Source organism: Notechis scutatus, chromosome 4 (assembly GCF_049901735.1).
Source record: "Notechis scutatus isolate UNSWTSFEM ecotype Mainland chromosome 4, rNotScu1.2, whole genome shotgun sequence".
In the NCBI taxonomy this organism is placed as follows: Eukaryota; Metazoa; Chordata; class Lepidosauria; order Squamata; family Elapidae; genus Notechis; species Notechis scutatus.
Window position 1 is genome coordinate 8,139,959 of NC_142012.1, and position 21,571 is coordinate 8,161,529.

The following is a 21,571-nucleotide window of genomic DNA, read 5'->3' on the forward strand; positions in this document are numbered from 1 at the left end:
TTTATAGCTACTGTTTGGAACAGGTAGAGCAGTTTTGGCAAAATATTTATTTTCACAGTAGCAATTCTTCCTAACATTCATAGATGTAAGTTTTCCTCATTTTTTCCAGATTCAGTTTTATTTGGTTAAATAATTTTGTATAGTTATCTTCTTTTTTCGTTGCATAGCTTGCTGTTAAGTGTATTCCCAAATATTTAACTTGACCATTTGGGAGTCCACTTTACCTGACAGTTGTTCTTTTTGTGTAAGGTTTTTGACTATAACTTTAGTTTTTGTTTTCTTATTTATCTTCAAACCTGCTACTTCTCTGAACTCCTCAATCCTTTTCAATAGTTTAAGAATTTTCTCAAATGGTTCTTCTATGATAAATACCAAGTCATCTGCAAATGCTTGTAATTTATATCTCAGAATGTTATGGTTGTAAGTCAAGGACTATCTGTACTTATGAATTGCTGAGTCTAAATACCAGGTGTATCCGATAAGAGATAACAGATAATCAGAGTAGGAAGGGACCCTGTAGGTCATCTAGTCCAACCCCCTGCCCAAGTAGGAGACCCTACACTACTTCTGACAGATGGCAGTCCAATTTCTTCTTGAAAGTCTCAAGTGATGAAACTCCCACAACTTCCGAGGGCAACTTCTATTCCATGGGTTGATTGTTTTCATTGTCAGAAAGTTTCTCCTTACTTCCAGGTTGAATCTCTCCTTGTTCAGTTTCCATCCATTATTCCTTGTCTGGCCTTTGGGTGTCTTAGAAAATAGCTTGATCCCCTCCTTCCTCTCTGTGACAGCCCCTCAAATATTGGAAGATTGCTATCCTGTCTCCCCTGGTCCTTCTCTTCACTGGACTAGCCATGCCCAGTTCCTGTAACCGTTCTTCATATGTTTTAACCTCCAGTCCCCTCATCATCCTGGTTGCTCTTCTCTGCACTTTTTCTAGAGTCTCAACATCACTTTTATAGTGTGGTGAACAAAACTGGATGCAGTACTTTAGGTGTGGTCTTACTAAGGCTTTATTTATAGAGCGGTATTAGTACTTCCCTTGATCTTGACTGTATCCCTCTGTTAATACAACTTAGGATCGCATTAGCTTTTTTGGCTGCTGCTGCACACTGCTGGCTCATATTTAGCCGGTTGTCCATTAAGACTCCAAGATCCCCCTCACAGTTACTGCTATTGAGCCTGGTTTCACCCAGTCTATATGTGTCCTTTTGGTTTTTCTTGCCTAAGTGTAGGACTTTACTTTTCTCTGCATTGAATTTCATTTTGTTAAATATCTGGTACATGGGACCTTTAGTTGAGCTATCATTCAAAGGGAATCAAACGCGTTGATTTTCCATTTTTGCTTGCATATTTGGATGCTTTTAGAAAGAGCGCAATTGTAGTCAAACCCATCTGAAAGACGGAGTACATGTTTCCAACTGGTTTTTCTCAGTCTTCACCCTCAATTAATTCTGATTGTCATTCTTTGATTCAGGCTAGGGATGGAGCATGATGGACAAGGGAACCGATGTGGGGACGAGACAGCGATGGGAAGCGTCATGGCTCCCTTGGTACAAGCAGCTTTCCACCGATACCACTGGTCCCGTTGCAGTGGCCAAGAACTCAAAAGATACATACAGTAAGGACCAATATCTTGCTAACAGATACTATATCATAGAATTGTAGATCTTGGAGGTCTTGTAATCCAATATAAGGCAGAAGTCCTCATACCATCCTGGACAAATGGTTGTCCAATCTTTTCTTGAAAGATTGGAGCATCTACAACTCAGGGGTGGAATTCAAAATTTTAACAACCGGTTCTGTGGGCATGGCTTAGTTGGTGGACATGGCTTGGTGGTCATGTTATTCGTTGGGTGTGGCCAACTCAATATCACTCACATCGAGGCACGCATCTCCTCACCTGGCCTCTCATGACTGTGGGGATGCTGCAACAGTCGTAAGTGTGAAAAATGGTCATAAGTCACTTTTTTCAGTGCCACTGTAACTTTGAATGGTCGCTCCACACAAGCAAAGTACCAGCAAAGGAGGGGGAAAAAACTCCAGAGAAGTTCCAGAGACAGGAAGTCTAGTCCTGCCAAGAATGTAATAAGGGTTAATGGAGAGGCAGTTTCTGTAAGCAACACCAGAATGTTTCCTTCCTGCCTTCCTTACAGGATTAGCCCAGTATTTTTTTCTAACAACTGGTTCTCCGAACTGCTTAGAATGTTAACAACCGGTTCTAGCGAATAGGTGCGAACCTGTAGAATCCCACCCCTGCTACAACTCCAAGAGACAAATTCTTTCATTGACTAAGGGTTCTAACATTTAGGAAATTCCTCCTTACTTCCAGGTTGGCTATTCTTCTAACCAGCTTGCACCCATTGCTTCTTGTCCTGCCCCCAGGTGCTAGGGACAATAAATTGATGCCCTCTTCTCTGGGACAACCCTTCAAGAATTGGAAGACGGCTATCATGTCTCCCTAAGCTTTCTCTTTGTTAGGCTAAACGTACCTAATTCCATTAGCGGTTCATCACATGAACAGCTAAGGTAGCAAAGCCCATGTAGGCAGGACAAGAAGCAATGGATGGAAATTAATCAAGAAGAGAACCAACCTAGAATTAAGGAGAAATTTCCTGACCCTTAGAACAATTAATCAGTGGAACTGCTTCTCTCCAGAAGTTGTGGGTGCTCCATCACTGGAGGTTTTTAAGAAGAGATTGGCCCCCCCATTTCTCTGAAACAACATAGGGTCTCCTGCTTGAGTAGGAGGTTAGAAGACCTCCAAGGTCTATTCCAACTCTGTTATTCTGTTATGATTGAGTCCCCAGAACCCTTCTAATCTTGGTTGCTCTTCTCTGCACTCTACATGCCTCTATTAGCAACTAGAAAATATCTAGACCAAGCTAGGAACACCATTAACTGGCCAACATCTAGCCAAGGTATAAATTTGAACTGGAAGAATGTGTCATTAAAGGTAAAGGTTACCCTCGCACATATGTGCTAGTTGGTTCTGGCTCTAGGGGATGGTGCTCATCTCTGTTACAAAGCCAAATAAGAGTCGGCGCTGTCCGAAGACATCTCCATGGTCACGTGGCTGGCATGATTAAATGTTGAAGGCACACAGAACGCTGTTACCTTCCCACCAAAGGGGTCCCTAATTTTCTTACTTGCATTTTTTACGTGCTTTCGAACTGCTAGGTTGGCAGAAGCTGGGACAAGGAACGGGAGCTCACTCTGTTCCACGGCGCTAGGGATTCGAACCGCCAAACTGCTGACCTTTCTGATAGACAAGCTCAGTGTCTCAGCCACTGAGCCATAGATCAAGACAAATGATGGTCACCAGAAGCAGAACCATTGAGATCAACTCTGGCTTCCCATTCCTTCCCTGCTCATAGGCTTGAGTCTTTCCATGACTCTCTCACCAAGTCATGCTGTGATCAGGAGGTTTCATCACAAGAAGCTATTGGTACTGTGGTGGCGATAAGTCTATTGAGGTGCTGTTTGGCTGGCTCACAGTGTGGGGTTGGGCCCATGCTTCCCAGTGATGACAAGAGAGGCGCAGCCTGTGATTAACATGGCCTTACATATTCTTTTTTGAAGTCCCCGGAGCCTCTTCTGAACAATTTGCCAGATTTCAACAGCCTAGCTGCCAAAAGTCAGCAGTAGAGTTGCCAAAAAATTGCTATTGTGGTCTGCCACTGTTCTGTGGTAGGAAACAGAAAATCAACTGCAATGTAAGCCTTAGAACAGCTTAATACAGTTAAGAAAAAGAAAAGGCAAAAAGAGAAATGTTTACTGTCACCCGCTTAAAATCCTGGAAAAAATAGATTATCTATAATTGTCTAAAACACATTTTTTTTTTAATCTTACCAAGAAATAGGTTGTGGTCTGCTTTGTCAAATGTCTTACCGAAGTCTACATTTACAAGGTCCATAGCATTTCAGTGGCCCGCTAATTTAGTCACTTTGTCAAAGAATGCAATGAAGTTTGAGGAGTCCTTGGCGATCTCCAAGCTTGGCTATGTTCTTGCAGATGTTTCCTTACCAAAACTAGGTAACATCAACCAATACAGGCTGGTTGCCAAACTCCTGATGATACTACCCAGTTTTGGTAAGGAAATATCTGCAAGAAAACAAGCAAATTCGCAGAACACCAAGAACCCTTCCTTTCAGCCATGAGCTACAAATATTTTCCTTTATTGGCACAATAAAGTTTTTGTGGCATGATCTGTCTTTGATAAATCCTTGTGGCTTCTAGTAATCCAATTTTGTCTCCTTTCTCACAATTTTGTCTCCTTTCTCACACAGTTCTTACGATTGTCTCCTCGATGACCCTTTTGAACATAATTGGCCGAAACTTCCTGAGTTGCCAGGGGTAAATTATTCTATGGACGAGCAATGCCGCTTTGATTTTGGAGTGGGTTACAAAATGTGCACAGCGGTAGGTCTTTCTCGGTTTCTATAATGTAAAGCTGAATTATAGTTTTAATATCAAGATACATCAGCCCAAATCTGAGTTGGTTGTGACATGTATCTCCCTTCCTTTGTTCATATTTTCAGTGTGGGAACTGCAATTTTGGGAGAAAAGAGGAGAAGGGACTGAAATTTATGAGGACTTTCAGTTTGACCATATCCAGATAGTTGACAATGGCCAACTTCTACCCACAAACCCTGAATCTCAGTTGAGGGATAATTTCCTATTGTTTGCTTTCTTAGGTTTGTTGTATAGATAGTCCTCACAGCTATAATGGTGCCTGGCCATTAGGGTCAATAAGTGAATCATCACACGACTGACCTTTTTACAACCTGTCAGGTGTAGCCCCCATTCAAAATCCAAGAAAGAAAACCTTAGACTTCATTGTTTTAGAGAAAAGGACTTTTAATGAATACGAAGTGATAGCAACAGAAGAAATACAAGATCTGTAGCAAAAAGTGTGGAAATTACATATAGAAAGTTATCCCATGTTCCCGCCCCCAAAAATTCAAACTGGACATCCAATCTGAGGTGTGTATAATGTCATGTGGGTACATCTTCAGGTGGCGTCTCACACATCTGGTATGGCAAGACGGTTGACCTTGGCCTAGAAAAGATAAGTGATTGTATTTGCGCAGTAAGCAAGTAAGCATCCCAACTTTTACAATTCACACAACTTCAACCTCCAGCACCCTACCCCCCAATGAGGCCCAATTATTCCTCCCCCCCATTTCTATGGCAGCCAGAAAGAGTCAAGCAAAAGAAGGAATCTTGGAGGCTGACACAACCTTTTTGCGGTGGTCATTAAGTGAACAAAGCAATAGTTAAGCAAATTCACTGTTCATTATGGAGCGTTTTGGCCAAAAAAACAGAAATGGAATCTGGTTTTCAGGGGAAGTGTTGTAAATCATGGTCAGTTGACTGCGGGACATTGCAAATGGCCATAAAAGCAGACTGATTGCTAAGCACCCAAAATTGGTCGCGTGATCACAGAGGGCGGTGGCTATCAGAGCTCTGGAACTAGATCATCAGTAACTTTTGGGAGGGGGAGGGGTCTGTCATAACTTTGAACAATTGATAAGCGACCTGTCATAAGTCAAGGACTAGCTGTATACACTGCTTCATCCAAATATTTAAAGATATCTATGGTATTTCTCTTGTTTCAGTTTCGAACATTTGATCCGTGTAAACAGTTGTGGTGCAGTCATCCGGACAACCCTTATTTCTGCAAGACTAAGAAAGGCCCTCCCCTTGATGGGACAGAATGTGCCCCTAGTAAAGTAAGTGGGAATGCATTTTCAGGTTGAAACGATGCAAGTATTTCAAGGGGAACTGGGAGATGGTGAGTTCTAGTCCTGCATGAAAGGCATGAAAGCCAGCTGGGTGACTCTGAGCCAATCACCAGGGGACAATGAGTTCTAGTCCTGCCTTAAGCATGAAAGGTGATTGAGTGACTTTGGGCCAATCACCAGGGGACGGTGAGTTCTAGTCCTGCCTTAGGCATGAAAGCCAGCTGGGTGACTCTGAGCCAATCCCCAGGGGACAAGTCCCACCTAAGCATGAAAGCTGATGTGGGCCAATCACCAGGGACGGTGAGTTGCCTTAGGTATGAAAACAGCTGGGTGATTCTGGGCCAATCACCAGAGTTCATGAAAACTGTGGGCCAATGTTCTATCCTGCCTTAGGTGAGCTGGGTGGAGCCAATCACCAGGGGACAATCACCCACTGTGGGCCAATCACCAGGGACGGTGAGTTCTAGTCCTGCCTTAGGCATGAAAGCCAGCTGGGTGACTCTGAGCCAATCACCAGGGGACAATGAGTTCTAGTCCCGCCTTAAGCATGAAAGCTGACTGTGGGCCAATCACCAGGGGACGGTGAGTTCTAGTCCTGCCTTAGGCATGAAAGCCAGCTGGGTGACTCTGGGCCAATCCCTCTCTCTCAGCCTAACTTGTCCCACAGGGTTGTTGTTGTGGAGAAGTAGGAGGACATGTTTTGAGTTGTTTATAAAAAAAATAATAAAGGCAGGATATAAGATAAGTAAATAATGACTTGTGGGCTTCAATTATAATGATAGATAAGAGCGAAGCAATGTAGATTGTTGCTCTTTTAACAATGAATGTCCCGTTTCAAGTTCTCCCCTTTTCCAGTCTTCTGTCTCTCTTTTGCAACAATAGGACAATATTTTACCACCAAGCACAAGTGGTCCTCAGTGGGTTTGGTTAAAGTCCCTTGAAAGCTTCCTCCTTGCCCAATATTTTGACAGCGTTAAGTAATGAAACTTTACAAACCATTTATATGAAGAGAGACAATTGCCCATCTTCTCCCTCTCACTTAAAATTCCATCCAGTTGTTGGATTGCTTTTCCATAGGTCTCCTCTTACGGAAGATGGTTCTGCCATTGGAACTTTGAATCTGCCTCATAATTACCCACTGTGACTTCAAATGGTCATTAAGTGAGCAGTTCTAACTCCAGGACTAAGCTCAACTAAATTTCCCACGGAACTCGCTTGCCATATGTTCCGGGAGCAGGAAAAACAAAACAAACAACCCAAATCTCAATTTTTCCAAGGTGAAATCAAAGAGAATTTTTTTCCCCCCTGAAGTTCGCCTCCCAGGGAAGGTACCATTAGGAAGCAAGACCTCCTTAAAAGTTTCGTTTCTCTTTTGAATGGAGTGTCTGTTCTTCTTTCCTCTCTCAGTGGTGCTATAAAGGTCACTGCATGTGGAAGAACACGAATGAGTTGAAACAAGATGGCGGCTGGGGAACTTGGACAAAATTTGGGTCCTGCTCCAGGTCCTGTGGAACGGGCGTTCGCTTCAGAACACGACAATGCAACAATCCCATGTAAATCGGTGCAGCGTTTTCTGTCATTTTTTGCCGTTACAGATTTTTTTTTTAAAAAAAATTGCATATAGACTGCCATTGGATTCATATATATGTATATCTATAAAGGTAAAGATTCCCCACGTCTCGTTGTATCTGATACTACGGGGTGGTGCCCATCTCCATTTCTTAGCTGAGCGAGTCAGCGGTCTCTGAAGATGGGATATCAACCGATAGATATAAATAACTAAATTGAAAGACATTGGTGTTGAAATACCCATGTTTTCCCAAAAATAAGACCCTGTCCTATATATTTTGTTTTTGGCACCAAAAAAGGCACCAGGTCTTATTTTTGGGTGGGATGACATCCACTGACTCACCTCACTTGTGCGTGTCACTTCCGGCCTCCATTTTGCTGCCAGAGGCCTTCAGGAATTTCTTCCTGAGGCTGGCAAGGCTTTCCTGAAGGCTTGTGCAGCTGATAACAGAGCTCCGGATTGATCGGGCCAGCAAGGAAGGTGTCGGGATGTGTGAGGTCTGGTTGCAACTGTCCAAAGGTAAATAGTAGGGCAGCTCCACCTCCTCCCATCCCCACCCTTGCTAAATTTTTACTTAATTGAGGCTTATTTTGGGGGGTAGGGCTTATATTGGGCTCACATGTAAAAATCAAGCTAGGACTTACTTTCGGGGTAGGTCGTAGTTTCGGGGAAACACAGTATTATATTATTAAATTCTGAACTAATACCATTGAAATGTTGAGCTCCGTTTGATCTCGCCTGCTCAGATTGAAAGGAATCGCATTTGCCAGAAAAATAGCATTGGTGTTTTGGTATGGAAGAGTGAGGAATCACAGTTAAATCTCAATTAATCTGATTTTGTTCCTATTTTTTTTTTGCCTTCCAGGCCAATTAATGGGGGTCAAGACTGTGCCGGTAACAACTTTGAGTATCAATTGTGCAACCTGGATGAATGCCCAAAGCTTTACGAAGATTTCCGAGCCCAGCAGTGTCAGCAACGCAACTCCCATTTCGAATATCAAAACAGCAAACACCACTGGCTTCCATATGAGCACCCAGATGGTAACCAGTGATCTCTCTCTGTTTCTGTTCTTCTGTGGAAAAATGGTTTAAATGTCACAAAGAAGGCAGGGAATGTGGTACACTTACTGACATATTATTGACTTCTTCCCAATAACTTGTCCTTTTCAAAATATCAGAAAACTGATTTTAAAGTGAATTATTTCATGAATGGTAACCATAACCAGGTTTTGTACACTAGCCAACAACCAGGTCAATATGATTACAAAACATCCCTTAATATTTGTAATAAAGATTAACTCAGCTGAGTTCAATATGTCTTTTATTCAACAACATGTCGCTTTAGCAAGTAAATTTGGGTGTTCAATGAAAACTGGTCTTATTTAGTCAAGAGAGAGAATAGAAAAAGAGTCAGAACATAAAGAGAAAGAAAACGTAGAGGTGCAGTAAAATTAAGTATAGAAAGAAACAAAAATGTGCAGAAAATGATTGAATGAATTTCTAACTTTTTTTAGTGCAGCTGTCAATAAAACATGAGTTCAACTCTTGGTCTACAGGTACAATGTAGCCTCCATTTTCAAAATAATCTATATATATACTACTAATATTCAAATCCATATGATTTCTATTATTTTTCTGTTTTGTGCCAAAAGTTCAAAATTGCTACCGGTATTAAATGTAGTCAATTTCCTCTAATCAGAGCTTCACCATCCCAGCTGTCTCCATCAGCCTTACTAAGTATTTTTTTTAGTAACTTTATGGGAGGGAGGGAGGGAAAGAAGGAAGGAAGAAATAAGAGAAGGAGGAAGGGAAAGGGAAGGGAAGGAAGGAAGAAAGGAAGAAAGATGAGTGGGAGGAAGGGAAAGGGAAGGAAGGAAAGGAAGGAATAAGAGAGGGGGAAGGGAAGGGAAAGAGGGAGGGAGGGAGGAGAGGGAAGGGAGGAAGGGAGAGGGACGAAGGGAAAATTCTGGTATTATTTCAAGGGAACCACATTTCACACAAACAAGAGCAACCTTTTTCTCACAATGAAATGTTCAATTTCAAAATTTCTTCCCATGAAGGTTAGGAATATTCTAAAAATGGAGAAGTAGGGAATAGATAGCCAGATATGTGCTCAGTGCATTCATTCAGTGTCCATTCCAAACTTATAGCCAATGCCACATCTCATAGCAAAAGTGTAAATTGTTCCCAGCCTAAAAGTCACCAAAGCCTTGCTATTTTTTCCCTCTGCTCTCTGTAGCCACCAAGAGATGCCAACTTTACTGCCAGTCCAAAGAGACGGGTGACATTGCTTACATGAAACAACTGACCCACGATGGCACTCGCTGTTCATACAAAGACCCCTTCAGTATATGCGTCCGTGGAGAATGTGTGGTAAGTGATCGTCATTCTATAAACTTTTGGTTGTTCCAACTTGATCCAGGAAACCTCACAAAAACTCTTTAAGATGTGTGTAGAAGATATTAGCTTAACATGGACATTTTAGAAAAATAAGGGCAAAATGTTTCTTTACCAAAAGCTAAAATGGCCATGACAAAAAATAGAAACGAGATACAGGTAATCCTTGACTTACACCATTCATTTAGTGACTATTTGAAAAACCTACAGTATTGGAGCACCCACAATTTCTAAAGGCCAACAGTAGTAAGGTGAATCCAATGAATCCTTCTTGACCCAGAGTTTAGGCTAAGATAATGAATAGCATCAAGAACTACATATTTCCGTGTGGTGATGCAGTGGTTAGAATGTAGTATTGTAGGCTAACTCTGACCTTCGATCCTGGCCTAGGTTGACTCAGCCTTCCATCCTTCCAAGGTCAGTTGGGATGACCCGGGGCACAGCACAGAGTTAACACAAACAGCTGGCAGTTCAAACCGCTCCTTTATTGCTCCAAGTTTCTCCAAACACTTCCACGTTTCTGGCAAGTCCCAGATCAGAGTGATTACAAACCCCCCACGCAAACCTCAAGCAGCCTCTGGCTGCAATTAGTCCAGCCCAGCGCTGTCTGTACAGCAATAAGTCCAGCAGGGCAAATCAAGGAGTTCAGGAAGCAAAAGATCCAGGTAATTAGTCCAGAATGCCAGAAAGAATGCAAGGACTCTTGAAAAGTTCAAACGTCGGCATTCAACATTTCAGGAACTCAGCATTTTGTTCCCAGCAAATGACCCTCCCTGCAGCATCTCCTTAAGTCTCATTCCCCAGGTGTGCCTTGTGAAGAGGGGGCCAGGGCACTCTCCTCCCAAGTAACCTGCTAAGTCTGCGCTGTTCATGCCTTTTCTCCACTCTCCATGCTCTCGGATCAGGAGGAGGTGGTCATGGCTCCTCACCTGAGCTCTGTCTCTGTCATGTTCATCCTGCCCCTGTTCCTCCCTGTCTACAAGCTGTCCTAATCCTGAAAGGCCCTGGCCTCCCCCATTTTCTTCCAAAGACAATGAAGATGGCCCCTCAATCTTTGTTGGCTCAGGTTTCAGCTTGTCTTCCCCCACAGATTCAGGCTCCGACAGGGGCAGTAAAATGAGGACCCAGATTGTTGGGGGCAATATGTGAAGCAGTATGCAAGTCTAAAGGCTATTGATATTGCTAAATTTTCAACCACCTCTTCCTGCTTCTCTCAGTTCTGCTGATCTGCTTCTCTCGGCAGAAAGTTGGTTGCAACAAAGAGATTGGATCCAACAAAGCTGAAGACAAGTGTGGAGTATGTGGAGGAGATAACTCACATTGCCGGACAGTGAAAGGGATCTTTACTAAAACCCCCAAGAAATCTGGTAAGGATTAACTTATCTTCCTAACTTGGTGTTTATTATTAGTTTCTAAGTTGCATTTTAATTATTCAAAATGGCAAAAACAAAAATTAAGTTTGATCTAGGATACTGTAGGAGAAGGAGTAGAACACGGGTGTCAAACTCATGATGTCACATTGCTGTCACGTGATGTACGTATTGTGACATTTTTTTTCCTTCGTGGAGCTGGGGTGGGTGTGGCCTGCACATCCGGCCTGTGGGACACCAAGTTTGACACCCCTGGAGTAGAAGAAACTGGGGGTGGAGTTAAAAGAGGGATCAGCCTAGAATCTTTATGTAGTCAGAAGCAAACTAAAATCCATCCTCCCTTGAATTCCATTGATCCTTATCTAACACCAAACAGGTGGTCACTGTTAGTTAAAAAGATTCCTCTGTATACATGTTAAGCAATAAATCAGTTTAATTGGACTTTCATGTGTGGACCTGATCTTCCTTTCACACCTGACAGATACCATAGGAATATTGTCTAGAGTTTATCAATCAATGTTCTTTGCAAGAATAGACTTGCAAGAAGTATAGCTAGTAGACCAATTCCTTGGAATCTGTCTTGATAAGGAGAGGACAGGAGATTGCCCACATATGCTCCGGACAGCTGCTCCCTATAAGGAAACTATAGACAGTGGTTTTCCATGTTTTTGAGTGCTAGAAGATTACAGGATTAGCCATTTTTCTTGCAACTACAATGTAGAGTTTTAAATGAGGCAAGAGTTAGAGAGAATGTGAGTCCATATTACAGTTTGGGTAGACAACATGGATCTAATATTCATGTTATGTATTTGTTTTGTAGGTTTCCAACCCACTCAAGATCGTGTACATTAAGATCCCACAAAGTTATCCAATGAGATATGACTAACAAATGGCTACATCAGTGTTTTTCAAATTTAGCAACATTATGATACATGGACTTCAACTCTGGCTAGAGCATTCTGGGAATTGAAGTCCACACATTTTAAAGTTGCCAAATTTGAAAATCACTGATCTAGAACTTAGATCTCCCTAGTGTCAGTCCAGTATCTTAGCCACGAAGCTACAGTGGCAATTGATACTTTTAGCTCATATTATTCTTAAATAACTTCATTTGTGAAGTTTTCATATTTATTTGAATTCATGATAGCTGTACAATTATCCACAGATCAAGCTAAACAGACACAATTTTAATGCAAAACATGTTTTGTTCATACTTGGTGATTGAGGATTATACTTTGGAGATCTGTAACCATTATTTATATATTCCTGATAAACTTTTATCTTAGTCATTAAATTATTTTATTTTATTGTTTTGAAAAGTCCTCAAAAAAAGTCTAACTTCTTCCAACAGGGAAACAATTAAGCAAGAGGTGTCAAAATGATCTCAAGTATCTGGAAAATGAAATCTGCAAATATCCACTTGATTTTTTCCATAGTCTTAACTTTCACTGACTGTGTTGCAAAAGAATTGCTCCAACGTGGACAAAAATACTTAAAATAGTGTTGGAGTGCAAATAGTACAGTTGATCACAAAGCTCATAACAAGACATAGTCAATGAAAACTCAAGACTGTGGTGACCTGATCATTAATAAAAATCATTCTGTTTAAGGGAAGACAAGAGGTGCATTTACTTTGCCTAAAGGAGCACGTGATATTTCTCTTTCTGAAACCAGAGTATCAAAATATATCCTGGGTGAGTTTCGTCCCATTGCAGGATGACAGACATCCATAGCTGCTCTTAATCCCTCCTCATTGCTTCCTTCCTCATTGCTGGCGGACACTTACAAGAATTACAACAAAGGAGACAAATCCTTTATGCTTTCAATGGCAATTTCTCCCAAGAGAAAGTTCAATAATTAGAATTCTTCATTAGAGTTTCTGTGATTCAAACTGTTGGAAGAAAGTCCTGAGCTTGAATCCAAGTCTGGTCACAAATAACACACTGGCCAGCTGCCTGAAAATATGGTTGTGAAATTAGAATGCTGAAAGTTGTAATGCTTATTACAGCAGAAGAAATGGAAGAACCTGAGGTGGAGTTAAAAGAGGAAAAAGCCTAGAATCTTTACATAGCCACATGCGAATTAAGTCCAACTGTCATGCACCAACAGAGAAATCAGGAGATCCAGTCAATGTAAATGTATATAAAGATTTATTGTAAGCTTAAGCTCTCTACAAGAATCTGAACTGCTAACATTCAAGGGAAATTAGTGGGAGTTAAGAACAGAAAGAATTCAAGCTGGGCACGAAGGGACTCATAGCTCATGACACGTTTGACCTCTCCCTCATTCTCAGCCAGGTCATCTACACCAACTGTCCTTGAATTTTGTTGACTCTTATCTAACTCCAAGCAGCATCTAAATGTTAGTTGGAGATTTCCCATGGATCAGAGGTGGTTTGATGCATGACCTGGCTAGGATGTGTGTGCATCAGAGAAGCTTTTACCTTCCAACAATACACATGGGTTTTGAAAGAATATCCCCATGGTGAGGTTTTCGTCCATGAAATATAGGAAGCATAAATGCTTTGTCTAAATCAGGAGTCTCCAACCTTGGCAACTTTAAGACTTGTGGACTTTAACTCCCAGAATTCCTCAGCCAGCTTTGAGGAATTCTGGGAGTTGAAGTCCACAAGTCTTAAAGTTGCCAAGGTTGGAGACCCCAGATCTAAACGATCTCAATGTTATGCTCTTCAGAGAGCATAACAAAGTAAGTGTTTTGCAGGAACCTTTGCTTGTCGTTTCCTTCTCCATGTAGAGTTGGGAAAGGTAAGGCAACCTAGGCCTCAAACTGCAGGTCTTTCTATCTTCCCATTTAATGGTCAAAGACCTATGGATGCACCCGTTCTTCAATGGGATTTATCTCCACTTGCAACTAACTAATGCTAGCCAATTTTTTCTCTTTCTCCTTCTTTTCTTCCTCTCCTCCTCCTCCTCCTCCTCCTCCTCTTCCTCCTCCTCCTCTTCCTCCTCCTTTCTTCTTCTCTGTCTCTCAACGTCTCGTTGCACATGCCAAAGGGTACCTTAAGATGTTTGACATCCCAGCGGGTGCTCGACATGTGACTGTCCAAGAAGATGAGGTTTCCCCTCACATTCTTGGTAAGTGCTTCTCTGCATAGCCTTGGCCATCATGCCAACAGGGCTGATGCCAACGTCTTCTCGTTTTAGAAGCTGTGGGCATGGCTGCTTATGGATAGCTGAAGGCATGTCTCCAAAAGTTCTGGTGAATTCAGTGTATATTTCAGTGTTTATGAACTTCACAAGTAAATCTTCCACCAGCACAAGCATTCAGTTTTCAGCTGTAGTGCTTTTGTCTTGTGGTCACAAGAGTTTCTGTCTAAGCTAGTGTCTATGACTCTTCGCTTCCATATTTGATTGGTGGATTCCTTATTCAGCTATTTATTTTGCTAGATTTATAATCTATCCACTAACAGAAGTTTTTGGGGGAAATTGTTTGAAAACCCCTCCTTTTTTAAAAAATGTCACTCAAAGAAAGAGAGAGCCAGTTTGGTCTTGGGCCATTCACCAGGAGACTGTGAATTCTAGTCCCACCTTAGACATTAAAACTGGCTGGGTAACTTTGGGCCAATCACCAGGAGACTGTGAATTCTAGTCCCACCATAGGCATTAAAGCTGACTGGGTAACTTTGGGCCAATCACCAGGAGACTGTGAATTCTAGTCCCACCTTAGGCATTAAAGCTGGCTGGGTAACTTTGGGCCAATCACCAGGAGACTGTGAATTTAATTTAAAGCTGACTGGGACTTGGGCCAATCACAGAGACTGTGAATTCTAGTCCACTAGGCAAGCTGCTGGGAACTTTCCCACCATAGGCATTAAAGCTGACTGGGTAACTTTGGGCCAATCACCAGGAGACTGAATCTGAATTCTAGTCCCACCTTAGGCATTAAAGCTGACTGGGTAACTTTGGGCCAATCACCAGGAGACTGTGAATTCTAGTCCCATCTTAGGCATTAAAGCTGGCTTGGTGTCTTTGGACCAGTCACTATCTCTTACCCCAACTCACCTCACAGGGCTGTTGTTATGGGGAAAGTAAGAGGAAGAAGAAGATATGTAGGATATGTTCATCGCCTTGAGTTATTTGTAAAATAATAATGGGGAGGAATAAGTAAGTAAATAAATAAAAATATGGAAGCATTGAGAAGTTCTAGATTGTCCCCAAAACAAAAGGCGTTCCTGGTATCAAGAAATGATATCATGAAGATGAATTTTTTTCAAGAATTTGAAGAGAAAAGAATTGCCCCCTTGCCTGGGAAGAGTTGACCACTCATTGCCTTTGTTCCTTTTAGCCATTAAGAACCAAGCAACTGGCCACTATATCCTAAATGGCAAAGGAGAAAGATCCATCTCTCGTTCTTTCATCGACTTTGGCTTAGAATGGGAATACCACATAGAAGATGGCATAGAAACCCTTCAGACAGATGGGCCTTTGCATGATGCCATTCTTGTTCTGGTAAGCCATGCTATGTTTGTGGTTTACTTTCCCGGTTGGCTTAACAGAGTGTATCTTGCATTTCAATACAAAGTCCTCAGCTCTATTGATGTTATTCTTAAAAGTCTGTCCCATTAAAAGTCAATGGCAATTTTTGAAGAGGATGAATCGCGGGCTTGACATAACCTATTCAGGGTGTTCTGACCCACGCCCTTTTCCAACAAATCAAACACAATCCAAAGGGAACAGAAACCTTTTAATGCTTCTGAAAAATAATTAGCTGTGATAAGCACAAGCCTTGCCAAACTGTGCGAGACTTGCCAAAAGATAACAGACAAGAAATAATTTGCAGTACAAGAATCTTCAAATACAAACTCAAAATACTGGAATGTCCACGAGGCTGGAGTTTCAAAACGTCTTTGCCTTCTGCAAAGAACATTCACTTCACAGCTGGCTTTTATCTTCTTGAAGGAGGGGCCATTACCTTGCCCATGCTTCTGCAGCTGCTCTTTCTTGTGAACAACCCTGCGTGCACTTGGCACAGGCTCCTCAGGAACCTTCTCATTGCTGCTGCCAGCCCCCACAATCTCTGAAGGCAGCAGTCCACTCCCTAATGGTCCTGGCCCCTCATCTGAGTCATCACTGTCCTCAACCTGCTGCCGGCTAACCACAACAAAGGGACACATTAAGACGTATTGTGGCTTAATGGCTTAATGACACTGGAGATGGTCTCAGCTCCAGCAGTTCAAGCCCAAGCACTGCATGACGGGGTGAGCTCCTGCGACTCACCTCAGCTTCTGTCCACCTAACAGTTCTGTGCGAGTAGATAAATACGTACCACTTTGGTGGGAAAATGAGCTGTGCTCTGTGCAGGCAGTCAGATTCCTGATGCCTCTGAACCTTCCTGGCTATGTCACTCACTTGCAAGACAGCTTCAGGAAGGGAAGAAGCCTTGGGGGAGCCACTCCTGTGGCACCCCTTGGGAAGTGCACAAGTGTTTCTTACAGCAGGGCCGGTACCTTGGCAAGCCAAGGTACTACTTTGCAATAGCATTGTGGTCTCCTACTGTAATAACACCATACGCTAATCATAATTGGTTCTAAATGGAAAAATGTCAGTCACTGAACTTCTGACAGTTCTTTCAACTCAATAAATCTTGCTGAAGAAGAATCTGCACAAATATGGCATGGAAAGAATTGGGTTTTTTTGGAGGGGTTGAGGTAATTGCTGAAGGGCCTAATAAGGTAGAGAAGGACTCCGTGTTTTGTGATACTGACAGCTGCTTTTGTCATCTCGTCCTTTTACAGGTAATTCCTCAGGATAACAATACCCAATCCAGCCTGATTTACCGATACATAATTCATGAAGATTCTGTGCCCAATGTCAGCAGTAACAATGTCCTTCAAGAGGAACTGGACACCTTTGAGTGGGCTTTGAAGAGTTGGTCCCAGTGCTCCAAAGTCTGTGGAGGAGGCATGTTGGACTAGTTAGGAAGAAAACAATAAGAGGCTGTCTATATTTTGTACCTAGAGATAGGTTGATAATCCATCCCCATCAGTGGTGGGCTTCACACTTTTTAACAACTGGTTCTCTGTCTGGGTAGGCGTGGCTGGTTGGTCATGTGACTGGGTGGGTGATGTCACTCATCACACCCAGCCCCGCCTCCCGGCCACTCCTCACAAAGGAAGTGGTAGAATTCAGCCAGTTGGAACAAGGGGTTTGGGAAAACTGGTCCAAATCTGCAGCAGCCCACCTCTGGATAGGTTGATAATCCATCGCTGTTCATAAATATGTTCTGTCCTATTATATTTTCTCTAATAAATCTCCTCAATGGTTGATTTTGAAAAATCCATTTTTAAAATGGGTTTCCATAAAATGAACATTCCCTAAAATATTTTCTTGAGTACACACGATTTTAATATGCATTTTAGTAAATATACATTTATCTGAAACATGCAAACAAGTGTACATTTTTAGGAAAAGAGAGGGGATGATTGTCGCGGGAAATTCAAATATTTTCCACAGCACCAGAAGGCAAGACATGAAACAATGGACGGAAAGTAATCAAGGAGAGAAGCAATCTGACAGGAGAGTGGGGAATGGAAGGATTTATGTTCCTTGCAGACAGTTGGTCATTTGCATCCTTTTAGAGAGTCCTTGAGGCCACTTGGAGGACATGGATAAACCTCCAGGTAGCCTCAATGACCCTCTAAAAGGATGCAAATGACCAGCTGTCTGCAAGGAATATAAATCCTTCCATTCCCCTCCATCCAGTCAGAGCTGAAGAAGCAAAACATCCTCAAAGAAAAAAAACAAGAAAGTCCAGTTTCCTCAGAAAAGGCACCTTTGGGGCGTGAGTTGACTAGATTCCTGGGCATAGGCAGAAGCAATAAATCACTTTCACTGGAACTTTACATGTGGCCTTGGTCTTTTACACCTGACAATGTCAGTGTTTTTGTTCCCAGCCTTTGATAAATCATGAAGACGAAAGGTTTGCATTATCTTTAGCTAGGTTTTCATTGAACCACAGTGAGCCACGGTGGTGCAGTGGTTAGAGTGCAGTACTGCAGGCTACTTCTGTTGCCTGCAGTTTGGTAGTTCAAATCTCATCAGTTTCAGAGTTGACTCAAACTTCCATCCTTCTGAGATGGGTAAAATGAGGAGCCAGATGGTTGGGGGCAAGAGGCTGACTCTGTAAACTGCTTAGAGAGGGTTCTAAAACCCCGTGAAGTGGTATATAAGTCTAAGTGCTATTGCCCTTCCTTCCTTCCTTCCTTCCTTCCTTCCTTCCTTCCTTCCTTCCTTCCTTCCTTCCTTCCTTCCTTCCTTCCTTCCTCCTTCCCTCCCTCCCTCTCGTAATTCCCTTTCTCATTCTCCTTCGTGGCGATGCAGTGGTTAGAATGCAGCATTGCAGGCTAATTCTGCCAAGTGCCAGGAGTTTGATCCTGACCGGCTCAAGGTTGACTCAGCCTTCCCTCCTTCTGAGGTGGGTAAAATGAGGGCCCAGATTGTTGGGGGGGCAAGAGGCTGACTCTGTAAATAGCTTAGAGAGGGCTGTAAAGCACTGTGAAGCGGTCTATAAATCTCCACTCTTCTACTCGCAACAGAATACCCTATGCCTCTATACTTGACATTTTAGGCTTAGATAACTTATAACTACACCGCCTTCGGTCTGACCTAAGCGTAGTACATAAAATTGTGCATTACAATGTCTTACCCGTCAATGACAACTTCAGCTTCAACCTCAACATTACACAAGCACACAATAGATACAGACTCAGGGTAAACCGCATAAATCTTGATTGCAGGAAATACAACTTCAGCAACAGAGTCAATGCCTAGAATATTCTACCTGGCTTTGTGGTTTCTTCCCCTAACCCCAGACACTTTAACCTCAGACTGTCTACTGTTGACCTCACCCCATTCCTAAGAGGTCTGTAAGGGGCGTGCATGAGCACGCCAGCGTGCCTACCGTCCCTGTCTTAATGTTGCCTTTTATTTGTATCTATTTCATGTATTAATAATCATGTTTATACTTATATATATTATCAAATGCATGCTTGACAAAATAAATAAATAAATAAGCCTAAGTGCTATTGCTATTAACACAGATATTATCTGCTCTCCCTCCAGGTTTCCAATATACCAAATATGGCTGCCGCAGGAAAAGTGATAGCAAAATGGTGCAACGCGGTTTCTGTGATGCCAGTAAAAAGCCTAAACCAATTCGTAGGATGTGTAACCTTCAGGAATGCACTCAGCCATTGTAAGCATCTGCTTGCTTCCCCATAATGTAATTCGTGCTGGCCACTCAGGTGGAACAAAGGAACTTGCTCTTGCAGAGCATAGCATCTCTCCTTAAGTAAACTAAATGTAGACTCACTCATTGACAGTCTTGTTTTTATATGTGTTGACGAAGGAGAGGCAGTTTGGGGTGGTGGTTAAGGTGCTGGCCTAGGTACCAGGAAACTGGGAGTTCTAGTCCCACTTTAGGCATGAAAGTTGGTTGGGTGATTTTGGGCCAATCACCAGGAGACTGGGAGTTCTAGTCCCACTTTAGGCATGAAAACTGGTTGGGTGACTTTGGGCCAATCACCAGGGGACTGGGAGTTCTAGTCCCACTTTAGGCATGAAAGCTGGTTGGGTGACTTTGGGCCAATCACCAGGGGACTGGGAGTTCTAGTCCCACTTTAGGCATGAAAACTGGTTGGGTGACTTTGGGCCAATCACCAGGGGACTGGGAGTTCTAGTCCCACTTTAGGCATGAAAACTGGTTGGGTTACTTTGGGGCAATCACCAGGAAACTGGGAGTTCTAGTCCCACTTTAGGCATGAAAACTGGTTGGGTGACTTTGGGGCAATCACCAGGAGACTGGGAGTTCTAGTCCCACTTTAGGCATGAAAGCTGGTTGGGTGACTTTGGGGCAATCACCAGGAGACTGGGAGTTCTAGTCCCACTTTAGGCATGAAAACTGGTTGGGTTACTTTGGGGCAATTACCTGGAGACTGGGAGTTCTAGTCCCACTTTAGGCATGAAAGCTGGTTGGGTGACTTTGGGCCAATCACCAGGGGACTGGGAGTTCTAGTCCCACTTTAGGCATGAAAGCTGGTTGGGTGACTTTGGGGCAATCACCAGGAGACTGGGAGTTCTAGTCCCACTTTAGGCATGAAAACTGGTTGGGTTACTTTGGGGCAATCACCAGGAAACTGGGAGTTCTAGTCCCACTTTAGGCATGAAAACTGGTTGGGTGACTTTGGGGCAATCACCAGGAGACTGGGAGTTCTAGTCCCACTTTAGGCATGAAAGCTGGTTGGGTGACTTTGGGCCAATCACCAGGGGACTGGGAGTTCTAGTCCCACTTTAGGCATGAAAACTGGTTGGGTGACTTTGGGGCAATCACCAGGGGACTGGGAGTTCTAGTCCCACTTTAGGCATGAAAGCTGGTTGGGTGACTTTGGGCCAATCACCAGGAGACTGGGAGTTCTAGTCCCACTTTAGGCATGAAAGCTGGTTGGGTGACTTTGGGCCAATCACCAGGGGACTGTAAGTTCTATTTCCGCCTTAGACATGAAAGCTGGTTGGGTGACTTTGGGCCAATCACCAGGGGACTGGGAGTTCTATTTCCGCCTTAGACATGAAAGCTGCTTGGGTGACTTTGGGCCAATCACCAGGGGACTGGGAGTTCTATTTCCGCCTTAGACATGAAAGCTGGTTGGGTGACTTTGGGCCAATCACCAGGGTACTGGGAGTTCTATTTCCGCCTTAGACATGAAAGCTGGTTGGGTGACTTTGGGCCAATCACCAGGGGACTGGGAGTTCTATTTCCGCCTTAGACATGAAAGCTGGTTGGGTGACTTTGGGCCAATCACCAGGGGACTGGGCATTCTAGTCCCACTTTAGGCATGAAAAGTGGTTGGGTGACTTTGAGGCAATCACAGTAAGTTCTAGCCCCACCTTAGGCATGAAAGCCGACTGGATGACTTTGGGTCAGTTACTCTTTTTCAACCCAACTCACCTCACAGGGTTGTTGTTGTTGTGGAGAAAATAGAAGAAGGAAGAAGGAATACTAGGAATGTTCGCCACCATGAGTTCCTTATAAAGTCATAAAGGTGGAATAAAAATCCAGTAAATAAATAAAAAAATGGGAAGGGATGGGGTGGGGTGGGGTGGAGTGGAGTGGAGTGGAGTGAAGTGGAGTGGAGTGAAGTGAAGTGGAGTGAAGTGGAGTGAAGTGAAGTGAAGTGAAGTAGAGTAGAGTAGAATAGAGTAGAATAGAATAGGTTATAGAATATATGGAATGGAATGGAATAGAATAGAATAGAATAGAATAGAATAGAATAGAACAGAATAGAATAGAATAGAATAGAATAGAATAGAATAGAATAGAATAGAATAGAATAGAATAGAATAGAATAAGCTTCCAATCTATAAGTCTGAAGATTGGCCATAAAAATGGGATTCCAGCCTCATCTGTAATATTATACCAGCCCTGGGCAAGCTTTTCTGTGCTCCAAGGAACAACAGAGGAAAACTGTGCAT

The 21,571-nt window shown here is 42.9% G+C and overlaps 1 protein-coding gene across 1 annotated transcript in view; it reads left to right on the plus strand.

The window, feature by feature from the left end:
- ADAMTS3 (ADAM metallopeptidase with thrombospondin type 1 motif 3) overlaps positions 1–21,571 on the plus strand; it is a 146,525-nt gene that overhangs the window by 105,971 nt on the left and 18,983 nt on the right. The window contains exons 9-19 of the mRNA XM_087962722.1: positions 1,478–1,621; positions 4,290–4,422; positions 5,622–5,735; positions 7,155–7,300; positions 8,183–8,358; positions 9,557–9,690; positions 10,958–11,081; positions 14,099–14,179; positions 15,390–15,553; positions 16,840–17,005; positions 19,166–19,298. Of these exons, the coding sequence (XP_087818848.1) occupies positions 1,478–1,621; positions 4,290–4,422; positions 5,622–5,735; positions 7,155–7,300; positions 8,183–8,358; positions 9,557–9,690; positions 10,958–11,081; positions 14,099–14,179; positions 15,390–15,553; positions 16,840–17,005; positions 19,166–19,298 (1,515 nt within the window). The remainder of the gene's footprint in view (positions 1–1,477; positions 1,622–4,289; positions 4,423–5,621; positions 5,736–7,154; positions 7,301–8,182; positions 8,359–9,556; positions 9,691–10,957; positions 11,082–14,098; positions 14,180–15,389; positions 15,554–16,839; positions 17,006–19,165; positions 19,299–21,571) is intronic.